Source organism: Empidonax traillii, unplaced genomic scaffold, assembly GCF_003031625.1.
Source record: "Empidonax traillii isolate 1590-97213 ecotype Southwest subspecies unplaced genomic scaffold, ASM303162v1 scaffold993:size324958, whole genome shotgun sequence".
NCBI classification, from domain to species: Eukaryota; Metazoa; Chordata; class Aves; order Passeriformes; family Tyrannidae; genus Empidonax; species Empidonax traillii.
The window spans coordinates 230,620-242,498 of NW_020956186.1; the positions used below are offsets into that span (position 1 = coordinate 230,620).

An 11,879-nucleotide genomic window follows, 5' to 3' on the forward strand; every position below is an offset into this window, starting at 1 on the left:
GTCTGTGCATCAAGTAGCAGAAGATCGGGACAGTGTCTGAGGGAGGAGACACCATCAGCCCCTTCCATCTTCACACTGCCATGCCTCGAGCGAGGGCCACGGGCATCTTTCACACACACGGCCCATGCAAAGCCCACGGGGCGTCCTGCTGCCCCAGGGAAGAGTGGCCCCGATGGCAGCTGCCGCAGCCGCCCGGCTCGGCGGAGCCCGTGCCCGAGGTGTTTCATCTGTAGAGAATCAACGTCCCGGCTCACCCAGCCGGGCCACGGCCGAGCCCCCCGCCCCGGGACACACGGAGCAGACACGGGACTGGCCGCTCCCTCACCTGGCAGCGCCGTCCCGTTGGCCTCTGGGGGCCGGACCTCCTGCGGCTCCGTCCCGGCATCGCCGTTCTCCTCCGCGGCCCGGCGCGGCCGCTGCCGGGCCTTGGCCGCCTCCTTCTTCTTAGCCGCCTTCTTCTTGGCCAGGTCGGAGGGCATGGCGCGGGGGGGGCTGCGGCACAGGGGAGACAGGCGCCGTTAGGCCGCGCCGCCCCGGGTCGCCCCGCCCCCGTTCCCCGCCCCGGCAGCCCCGCGAGCCGCCGGACCCGGCCCGTAGCACGCTGCGCCGTTCGGTCCTGTCGAGGGTTCCTGCCCGCCCACCCGCTGGGCTGCCCGCACTGCCTGGCCTGGCCCGGCCCGGCCCGGCCCGGCCCGGCCGCTCCCGCCCCGCGCCCCCCGGGCCCGCGCGCACCGGCCGCTCGCGCTTTCCTTCTGTCGCAACAGCCCCGCCGCGACCGCGTGCGCGCGCCCCGCCCCCACAGCGCGCCGGCCAATCGCAGCGCCGAGCGTCACCCAACCCCCTCCCCCGGCGCGCCGACCAATCGCAGCGCCGAGCGTCACCCGGCCCCTCCGGCGCGCCGGCCAATCGCGACGCCGGGCGGCGCGCGGCCCTGGGCGGCCGGCGCGCCCCATGCCGAGCCCCGAGCCGGCCCGGCCCCGCCCCTGCGGTACCATCGAGCTGGGGGGGCGGAGCGAGCGCCCGTCACCCCCGAGAGCGGACCGGAAGCGGAAGTGCGCGGGGCGATGCGATGCGGCGGGTGAGGTGGCAGCGGCGCAGCGCGGACGGGACGGACCCGCCGCCGCCTCCCGCGCCGCCGGCCCGGAGCCCCGGGCCGCCCCTGGCGCTGCCGCCGGCCTGCGGGTAAGAGAGCCCCGCTCGCCATGTCCCCCCGGAGCTCCGTCCGGCCGTAACCGCCGCGATGCGCTTGGGCGCGGTGCTGGGCGCGCTGCGGCCCGCGCTGCCGCTCCTGCTCGGGCTGTCTCTCGGCTGCAGCCTGAGCCTCCTGCGAGCCTCCTGGAGCCACGGCGCGGCCGAGGAGCGGTGCCTGGCGCCGGGCCGGCCCGCGCCGCCCGCCCGCGGGGCTCCGCCCGAGGCAGCGGAAGGGGGGCCGGACCCGGGCCACGAGGACTTCAGGCCCCGCATTGTGCCGTACTACAGAGACCCCAACAAGCCTTACAAAAAAGTGCTCAGGTAGGTTCTGTGCTTTTTGGCCCGGTTTTCCTTCAGGGAAAACAGTCACGTGTGGGTCGTATTTGGGGTTCTAAATCTCGTCGTGAGTGAACAGGTTCGAGGTGGAATTTGCTGCTTGAATTACCTTGTGTAGGAACAACGTAATGCAATAAGGCGATGGCCAAGATTGTCACCTCAAAGGGGTGGAAAAACACGTGTTCAGGAAATGAACCTGAGAGGGGGGAGAAAAGGCAACAGTGCCCAAGAAGATTGAGAATATTTCTTTTCAATACGGGGGAGATTCTGCCCCTCTGCTCCCTCAGGTGAGACCCCCACCTGCAGAGCTGCCTCCAGCCCTGGAGCCCAGCACAGGAAGGACATCGAGCTGTTGGTGCAAGTCCAGAGGAGGCACCAAGATGGTCAGAGGGATGGAGCACCTCTGTTATAAGGAAAGACTGAAAGAACTGGGATTGTTTAGCTTGGAAAAGAGAGGGTGGGATGACCTGATTGTGGCCTTCCAGGACCTGAAGGAAACCTGCAGGAAAAATGGAGAGTGACTATTTACAACGGCCTGGAGGGACAGGAAAAAGGGCAATGGCTTCAAACTGATAGAGGGCAGGGTTAGATGGCATATTGGGAAGGAATTCTTCCCTATGAGAGTGGTGAGGCCCTGGCACAGGTTGCCCAGAGGAGCTGTGGCTGCCCCATCCGTGGAAGTTTCCAAAGCCAGGTTGGACGGGGCTTGGAGCAACCTGGGCTAGTGAAAGGTGTCTCTGCCCATGGCAGGGGGTGGGACTGGATGAGCTTTGAGGTCCCTTCCACCCTGAACCGTTCTGGAATTCTATGGTCGTTTTGTTACCTTGTCTAATAGAACATGTTAAATTACTCTTCAAAACTTTTCTAAGCAGTCTGTTCGTTAAGGCAGTTTTGAGCAATTAACAATAATTTATTGATGTAATGTAATACACTGTAAGAATGTATTGTATGAAACTTTCCTGTCTCACTATCCAGGGGCCACTCTGGGGGTCACACTGGCACCACCCAGACTGTCACTGCTGGGACCGGGGTTCCTTTTCAGTGGTTGCTCTGGTGACCCAGCAGGTGTACCCCCTTGGCTCCTTCCACAAACCACAGTCCCACTGTCAGACAACTTCCCTCGGCCCCAGGCTTTCTGTAGCAGAGTTTCTTTGGTTCCTTTAAGTATTTTATTTCTGGTGCAGCAGCATCAGAACAGCTCGGGCTGTTGCCTCTGCAAAGGGACCCTGAGCAAAGGGACCCCTGGGCTGTTGTACCCTCACAGTCTCTCTACACACTCCTCACGTGCCTCTTGGTCCAGTGGTGAGCTTTGGTTTGGGGTCTTCTCATTGTTCACCAGGTCCTGCAGGGCTTTGGGCCCTTTGTTAGGCCAAGGCCAGCGACTGTTGCCAGCTTATGGCCTGAGGCTTCAGTGATCTCCTGCCACCTGGGGCCCCACTCTGGCACAGCCCAGCCCCCAGCATTAGGGACTCAACAGTCCTTCCTGTGGTTTAACTGAGCATACTTCCTAAGCTGCAAGTGGTTAGCTCTGTGGTGTTTTAATTTTAATTACACTGGCACAGTTTTCTAGCTCACATAAATGATGTGAGACAGATTGTAGTTGCCTTGAAGGAAGCAAATGTTTTCACAAAATGGGATGTTCACTAATGAGTTTTCTCTTAGAGCTCTGCATCTAGGCTTGACTGTTGCACCATGGGTAGACTCCAGCAAATAAGGATTTATCCCAAGTTACTATAATTCTTGGTTTTTCTCCTCCAGCTCTTTGTCACGTAGGTATGTCCTTCCTTTACAGAACTCGCTACATCCAGACAGAATTGGGATTCCATGAGAGACTGTTTGTGGCTGTGCTGACCTCCAAGGCCACCATGAACACGTTGGCAGTGGCAGTGAATAAGACGGTGGCCCACCACTTCCCACGCCTGCTGTACTTCACGGGGCTGCGCAGTGCCAAGGTGCCCCATGGAATGGTGCTGGTGGCCCATGGAGACGAGCGGCCCATTTGGCTCATGTATGAGACCATGAACTATATCCATCAGCATTTTGGTTCTGACTATGACTGGTTCTACATCATGCAGGATGACACCTATGCCCAGGCAGAGCAGGTCAAGGCTCTGGTGACGCACCTGAGCATTAACCAGGACGTGTACCTGGGGCGAGCGGAGGAGTTCATCGGGGGGGATGAACAGGCCCGGTACTGTCACGGGGGCTTTGGCTACCTGCTCTCCCGTAGCCTGCTGCTGAAGCTCCACCCACACCTGGACAGCTGTCGCAATGAGATACTCAGTGTGCGGCCAGATGAGTGGCTGGGTCGTTGCATCATTGATTTCCTTGGCATCACTTGCATTTCCCAGCTCCAGGTACTACTTCCCAGCTCGGGTTTTGTGTTAGCTGAGCCTGACAGAGCCCGTGCTCTTACTTGTTCCCTGCTGTGTAGCAAAGTGGCTTTTTTGTGAGCTGCAGAGGAGCTGCTATAGCAGCGTCAGGGAGGGGCCTTGAATCACAGCTGTGACGTTGAGGTAGAGAGCACACATGTGACTTAATTTTTGGCCTACTACCAAGGTCTGATCTGCGGGTTTTTGGAGGTAGGATAAAGGGCATGTTGGTACCAAGAAGAAAGTGGGAGTTAGGGTGGGAGGGACAGCTCATACCTTTTTATCTCAGTCCACATGGAAAGAGGGGCAGGTGCATGTCTGGGAGAAGGGAAAGCTGCTCTAGGAAGTTGGGTTCCATTCCAGTCTTTCTGGCTTTTATCTGCTTCAGGGCCAACATTATCACACTTATGAACTGGCCAAAAATACTGAGCCAGAGAAGGAGGAAGAAGAAGAGTTCCAAGCAGCTCTTGCAGTGCACCCTGTTTCCGACATGACCCTGATGTACCGGCTGCACAAGCAGTTCAGCAGGATCCAGCTGGACAGAGCCTACCAGGAGATACAGGACCTCCAGGTATGTGGTGAGATATACCTGCATAAAGTCCTTGACCAAACAGGTTTCCTTCTACTTTGGTGCAGTAGAGGAAGATTGTTGCTTCCGTTTGTGGATGACTGTCAGCCGGACACAGGCTGCAGCCCCATGTCTCACAAACAGCACTTCTGACACCTAAAACTGCTGGTGTGACATTTGTAGGTGGTGAGGTGGGCCTGGAGGGGAACTGGCCTGGACCCTTTTGAGAACATGGTGGGGATCAGTTTGTGCTCTCTGTTTGCACAGATGCAGATCAGGAACCTGACAGCACTGACCCCTGCAGGCGAGGCAGGTGTGACCTGGCCTGTGGGCATAAATGCCCCCTTCCTTCCAAAGTCCCGCTTTGAGGTGATCAACTGGGACTACTTCACCGAGCAGCACCTCTTCTCCTGTCCTGACGGCTCCCCCAAGTGTGAGCTCTCTGGAGCCAGCAAAGCAGATGTTGGTGAGATCATCGAGTCGGCGCTGGAGCAGCTGAACCGTCAGTACCAGCCCCTGCTCCGCTTCAGCAAGCGGCAGCTGCTCAACGGCTACCGGCGCTTTGACCCCACGCGGGGCATGGAGTACACACTGGACCTGCTGCTGGAGGCTGTCACCCAGAAGGGCCACAGTCATGTTCTGGCCAAGCGAGTGAGCTTGGTGCGGCCCTTAAGTAAGGTGGAAATTATTCCCATGCCGTATGTGACGGAGGCCACACGGGTGCAGCTGGTGCTTCCCTTGACAGTGCAGGACCTGGATTACGTGGCTAACTTCCTGGATATGTTTGCTATGAACACACTGGACACGCATGATAATGCCTTGCTGACTCTGCTTTTTGTCTACCATCCCTATGATGCCCAGAGAGTCAGTCAGGTGGATGTTTTTGCTGGAGTCAAAGCCATGGTAGGAGAGCTGGAGAAACGCTATGCAGAAGTTAAAATCCCATGGATTAGTGTTAAAACAGAGGTGCCATCACAAGTGAAGCTCATGGATATAGTCTCAAAGAAGCACCCTGTGGATACACTGTTCTTCTTGGCCAGCGTCTGGACAGAAATCAACATGGAGTTCCTGAACCGCTGCCGCATGAATACCATCAGCAACTGGCAGGTTTTTTTCCCTGTGCATTTCCAGGAGTTCAACCCTGTGCTGGTGTACCGTGGTGAGCAGACAGCTTCCTCCAGCACTGACTTCCTGAGGGATGGGCATTTTGACAGACATTCCTTTGCTGAGGCCTGCTTTTATAATTCTGACTATATGACAGCACGTACCAAGCTTGCAGCCGATATCCTGGACCGAGAGGAGGTTCTGGAGAGCATGGAGGTATTTGATGTCTTCCTCCACTATTCTGGTCTGCACCTGTTCAGGGCTGTGGAGCCGGGGCTGGTGCAGAAGTACACCCTGAGGAGCTGCAACCCTCGGCTCAGCGAGGAGCTGTACCACCGCTGTGTGCTCAGCAACTTGGAAGGACTCGCGTCCCGCTCACATTTGGCCATGGCCCTCTTTGAGCAGGAACAGGCCAACAGCACTTGAGAGATGGAAACATCAAGAGCTTCTCAGCACCTTAACACTTGGCACTTTCCATCCCCTTCCCGGCCTTGCCATGGGTGAAGGGCATGTGAGGTCAAGGGAGGAGGAAGACTTTCCAGGCCCCGCTCTGAGGCATGTGGGCTATGGAGAGAGGCTGTTTCTGTGGAGGGGTTTGGTTTGTTTGGTTTGGGTTTTTTTAATAAATTTAATTTTCTTTCCAGGCAGACTAATGTGGTCACTTGTAAACTTTGCAGCCTCTGGGAGGAGGGAAGTGAGACAAGCTGTAGAGCTGACCTTACTTAAAGCTGTGCAATTCTGCTGAACAGTTCAGGGGGAGAGTGACTGTGAGCTACACATGGGGAGAAAATTACCTTGACTTGCTACTCTCTGGGCTGTTGTGCAGCCTCCTGTGTGTTTGTGTGTTTATGCATTCACTTTTTCAAGGGACATAAACACAACTTGTCCAATTCAGCTGGGCAAAGCTGTTCAATCACTTTCACTTTGCTGTGTTTGGCTCTTCTAGAGCTTCAGAGCTGTTCCAGTTTAAGTATCTTGGGGATGGAGACTCCACAATCCCTCCTGGTAGTATGCCCTTGTGTGTAGCAACTTCTACAGTTGAAAAGTTCTTTCTCACATTTAATTGAAATTTCTTGCATTTCAGTTTGTGCCTGTTGCCTCTTGCAATGTCACCAGAAACCACTGAGCAGAAGCTGTTTGTGTCTTCCTTATATTTTCCCATCACTGAGACACACATGGATGAGACTGTGCTGAGCCTTTTGTCCTAGTGAAACAATCCCAGCTCTTGCAGTCTCACTGTTAGGACTGACACTCCCATTACTTAACATCTCCACATCCCTTTGCTGGACTTGCTCCAGTATGTCCATTCCTGTCTGTACTGGGGAGCCAGACTGGACACAGCACTCCAGGTGTGTCTCACCTGTGCTGAGGAGATAGCTCATTGCCCTTTACCTGCTGGCCACAGCCTTCCTGTTGCAGCCCAGGATGCTGTTGCCACCTTTGCTTGGAAGGAATGCTGCTGGCTTATGTTTAACTTGGTATCCATCCCCACTAATCTTTTTGCTTTTTCAGCTTTCCAGCATCATCTTTCCAGTGAATATCCCAGAAATCAAAGTCCTGATGTGACCTTGTGACTTTGTGTGATGAGCCAGCAAGTGTGACTGACCCCATTCATGGCCACAGGGGTGCTGCTGAAGGAGAGAGGTTGTATTTGCTATATTCATCTTGTAAGGAGCACGAGGTGGAGCTCTGGTGTTGGCATCAAAAGAGATGCTGAAAAATTAGAAGAGCTTCAAAAGAAGTATTAAAAGTTATGGACATTGGTTCAAAATGATAGAAGTCTCATATTTGTTTGTTTAACAAGTAAGGTACGTTTTGATTACATTTAAATGGGAAGAAGCCAGATCTCTGCAGTGTCTTAGGGTGATATGTGTTTGTTGCTAAGCAGACATTTACAGAGTGAGGACAAGGGCAGCTACCTGGGAAACCCTCTGTTTTTGTAAGGCTTGTTTTGCACAGGGAGGTTATGATCCCAGTAGGAAAGGCGGTCAATCTGTGTAGGGTACCATTTAAAATATGTGTGAGAGCTAACACGATAAAGAGAATAGCATACATCATTTCACATCCTTTAAATTCAGGGAATCCCAGGTGGTGCAGTGTCAAATAGGCCTCTGATCCACACCCAGCACACCATGCAGACCCCACTTGCAGAGAAGGTTCTCCCTTTTTTGCCATTATAACTATTAGAGGATTGCCAGAAAACAGCTCTGTCTGTTATTCCTGCTGTCAGACAGAAAGGATGTTTGCCTGGAAATTTCTTGCCTCAGTTTTCGACAGAGGCCAGGGTACAGGAGCAGAGCTATCTGCTCTGAGAGTTGCCCACAGGCCTTTCTGAACCATGAGCTGGCTGAGGCTGTCCTGTGGGCAAGGGATTTGTGCCGCAAGCCCAGGCCTGCCTGTGAGCAGCACAGGCCTGTGCACACTCGGGTTTCCATCGGCTGCCAGGTGGGATCAGGTGCCACGGCAGAGATGGACAGAGCGAGAGCCCTGACGCTGCTCACTGTGGGATGGGGTGCTCGGTGTCTTGAATGCAAAAGAGATTCTGCTGCACGAAAAACAACCTCCTGGTGCCAGAGAGGATGCAGAGCTTGAGAGAATCTGGAAGCTGATTCTATTATTTTTTTTAAATCCAGCTCTTTGGGAAAGAAAAGGCAGGAAATACTGTCAGCAAACTGCCCAGTCCATAAGCTGGAGATTCTGATTTTTACTGGTCAACACTCTGCATTCCAAGGTGAGATGAGGTGATATGAAATGACCAGCTTGGGTCTTGTTTGGTGTAATGCTGGATCAATTTATTCAATATTTAATTTGATTATTTTCTTTCCTCTTTACAGCATTTGCCTTATGGCATTTTTAGTTTACTATCCTCAGGCTATTCCAGCTCTTGTTTAACTGGGAAAGTGAACAGGTCTGCCCAGGGGGACAGTTCTCCAGCCAGTGTTGTTTCACACTTAATTGATTATTTGGAAGCAAATGTAAGATCTCTACTGATAAAATCTGCAGATGATGTAAAAAATTGCAAAGAAGTCATGAAGAGAAGATAACAGTGGAGAAGAGCAGCAGAGTAAGGCTCTTCACATCAATTTTTGCCTTAAAACAGTCAAGTGCAAACTTACATACTTGCAGAAGATGAAGGTGTATAACTCCTCCAGAGAGGACTCCATGTTAAAAGAAAAAGGTGAGTCTGTAAAGAAATTGACTGTATTAAAGTGCCAGAAGCTTAATTTGTCTAGGACCCACTGTTTTTGACACTAAAATTCAGAGCTGCCCCAACCCTGTAAAGCTGACAGTACAGGATGAAGACATAACAGATCTTTACAGGTAGACAGTCTTGGGGAAACAGATGCTGTTTTTTTTTTTTTAAGGCTTGAAGGGAAAAGAGGGGGGAAAAAAAAGAATGTATGAGAGGTTCACAAAACTTACCCCAAGATTGGAAAAATATATGAGATGAACTCCTGTTGTGGTAAGACAAGGGGTAATGGCTTTAAACTGAACTTAATGGTTTTAAACTAAAAGAGGGTAGATTCAGCGTAGATATAGGAAAGACTATTTTAAAAACGAGGGTAGTGAGGCCCTGGCACAGGTTGCTCAGAGAAGCCAAGGCTGCCCCATCCCTGGAAGTCTCCAAGGCCAACTTAGACAGAGCTTGGAATGACCTGATTGAGTAGAGATGTCCCTTCCTGTGGTGAGGAGGGAATGGATGGCCTTTAAAAGCCCCTTCCAACCCAAACCTTTCTATGATTCTATGAACTCTAATGACTTAGACACTGATTAGAGTGTATGAATACATGTACTGAGTGAAAACACTGGATTCTAAAGAGGCTTTTAAATGTCCAGGGGTAAGGCACAACAACCACCAAACTAACAGCTTTAAACTGTAACAAATAATTCCAAGGGGAAACAGGCACATGCTTTCAGTGCTGGAAGTGAGTAGTTAGTGAAATTACAGTGGTAACTTTTCCATTGTACTACAATTTACTCGGAGATCACAATTTAACAGAGATCATTGGAGACCTGTGTGAAATTACTTGTCAAATGTAAGTGGACAGAATTAATGGTCCTTCACGGCCTTAAGTTTCATGACTGTCAAAATATAGTGGATGAAAGATACATAAGAGAAATCCATTAAAGGCTGTTAACCACAAATCCAACAGCTCTGGCACAGCAGGTCTCTGAACCAGAAATCCCTTGGAGCTATGAGAGCCTTCAGGAAATGAGCACTGTGATGATATTTTCTAGACTTTCAGTGACAGAGTAAATGAGTCAGGTGTGCTTACGATTTGACTCTATACCACTATTTTTGTGTCATTTTGGACTAGATCTTTCTCAAGGATGCACTTTAGTTCAGCCAGAAATGATGAACAATGTGAGGATCATGATACAGAGTTTGTGGATTACAGCGGGGTCATCTTTGACCTTGTACCCCTGAGGAAATTCATACTCTCATTGGGTGTCTGTGTTACCCCAACACCAGGAGTGTGTACTTTAGTACTTCACTTTCTTGTGAGTCACTCCATGCCCTTGGATAGTTTTCTTCCTTGTCATCAATTGTAGTGAATTTCTTCCACTGCATGTCCTAGACTGGCTGATGTATCCTGTTGCCACAGTCTGTGTTGATCCCAGAGAAAGACATACAGTATATGGTACAAACACAGGAAACTTCTGTCCCTGCTGCGTTTTTAACTTCAAGAAACAGGTGAAAACAGACTGTCCATCTTCTCACCTGTGACAGACCTGCCACTCTATCCCTAACTAACAGGTGTACTTAAAAAAACACCAAACCCAGATACTGTGAACTCAGATATAGTATCTGATCATAGTGTCCATCAGTCTTCTCCACGACTGGAATATAAATGATGCTGCTCTGCCATGTGAGTGGGACGTGCAGCCCATCTCCCCTGGGGGAGGGGGCTGTTCCCCCTCCTCCCTGGGACACACCTGGCAGCATTCAGGTATGTCTGGGCAGGTCCTGGGATGGCTGCACTGAATCACAGCTCACAAGTGCTGAATCAGTGGTGCAGAGCCAATTCCCAGCACTCTGGAGAGTGCAAGCCTGGCACTGCATGGTCTAGGCTGTTCCACAAAAGTTTTGGAGTTGCTGTTGGTCAGATCAGATGAGCAGATACAGAGGACACAATACTCTCATTAACAGGTGCACATTTCCCCAGCTACTTCAGCAGGGTATTGTTGCTCCACAGACTCCTCCATTCTTAACTCCAGCATGAAGAGATCATTTCCAAGGAGCTTGCTCTCTTGTTTGGCCTTGAGCATGGCCTTGTCACACATTCATCATGAAACGCTCTGTACCGCACTGCAGAGCACGTCCAGGTACAAGTGCCAGTTGAGTCTCCTGCCAGGAGTCCTGGCCTGAACCACTCTACCAGGTGCTTTTGTGCCCCACTGTCCCAGGGTTTGCCCCTCCCAAGTCCTGTACCTTGGCCAAGGCAGCCACACTCTCAAATTCCCATTCCAGGCTCTTTCCTGGATGTTCTGAGCACTTCTCAGCATGCACGCTGAACCATTGCTGCTGACAGGTAACAGAAACTCATTTTCCATTTGCAACAGTGTTTTGCTGGTGCAAGTAATGGTAGGAAAAAGCTTGAAAATATGGCAGGTGAAAAATACAGTGGAAAAGATGCGTGTGTATAGTCCCCCTTTAAAAACACCCAGAGAGACTTAAATCCGCCTTAAAATCTTCACAATGTTTTACTTCATCTTTTAGGCTTAAACCCTTTTTGAACATGTGGAGCTGGCAGGCTTGCTTGTCTCCTTAGTGGAGCTCAGTCCTTTCAGCGCTTCCTCACAGCTCCTTGGAGGATCATCCCAAAGTATTCGCTGTCAGTGCTCATCCTGTCCAAACTCCCCTCCTCCTCTCCGTGGACTGCGGGGCTCCCGCAGGTCACCACTGAGTGTACCTTCACCTTACTCTGTCAAAGCGCACACCGTAGACATGGTCTGTGTTTGTGAAGCAGTTTTCCTTTTTCCATTGTAATTGGCACCGCACCACAGACCCACGGACTGCCAGGCCCAGCACCCCTATCCTCCTCACCCCTTGGGAATCACCAACTTCTTAAGACAAGGAAAATCGTGTGGATAGTGGATCGCAGCTCTGGGCCGGTTCTGCGTCTGAAGGATCGGTCGTGCCTTTGAGCTACCCTCATCCCACCGCGGCCGTGCCGAAATTCTCCCCGTGTCCTGGTGAGCCCCGGGCCCGCCGCAGCCGGTGCGAGCCCCGCTGCAGGTGTAGCCCTGCAGCCAGCAGCGCTGTCGAGCTCTGCTGCGAGCGGCCCCGGCCGGGACGGGCAGGG

At 52.3% G+C, this 11,879-nt stretch overlaps 2 protein-coding genes across 3 annotated transcripts in view; one reads left to right on the forward strand and one right to left on the reverse strand.

Annotated features, from left to right (window-relative positions):
- The window catches only part of ABCF2 (ATP binding cassette subfamily F member 2), an 11,781-nt gene extending 10,986 nt beyond the window's left edge, over positions 1–795 (reverse strand). Inside the window, exons 1-2 of one of the 2 annotated variants that reach the window (XM_027903824.1) lie at positions 733–795; positions 326–492 (exon numbers count right to left, since the gene is read on the reverse strand). In XM_027903824.1, the coding sequence (XP_027759625.1) occupies positions 326–479 (154 nt within the window). In that variant the 5' untranslated portion in view covers positions 480–492; positions 733–795. Of the gene's footprint in view, positions 1–325; positions 507–732 lie in introns of those variants that run through there. The other variant, XM_027903825.1, reaches the window with a different exon arrangement.
- Positions 796–1,240: 445 nt separating this feature from the next.
- On the forward strand, positions 1,241–6,218 carry CHPF2 (chondroitin polymerizing factor 2). Its single transcript, XM_027903833.1, has 4 exons — positions 1,241–1,512; positions 3,320–3,884; positions 4,288–4,470; positions 4,735–6,218. The coding sequence occupies exons 1-4, from the start codon at positions 1,241–1,243 to the stop codon at positions 5,995–5,997; spliced, it is 2,283 nt and encodes a 760-aa protein (XP_027759634.1). The 3' UTR covers positions 5,998–6,218.
- The last annotated feature ends 5,661 nt before the right edge of the window (positions 6,219–11,879 follow it).

Coding starts and splice junctions, on each gene's coding strand:
- CHPF2 (XM_027903833.1), top strand. CDS start 1,241: ATGCGCTTGGGCGCGGTGCTGGGCGCGCTGCGGCCCGCGCTGCCGCTC. Junction 1,513..3,319: donor CCTTACAAAAAAGTGCTCAG/GTAGGTTCTGTG, acceptor CTTCCTTTACAG/AACTCGCTACATCCAGACAG. Junction 3,885..4,287: donor CTTGCATTTCCCAGCTCCAG/GTACTACTTCCC, acceptor TATCTGCTTCAG/GGCCAACATTATCACACTTA.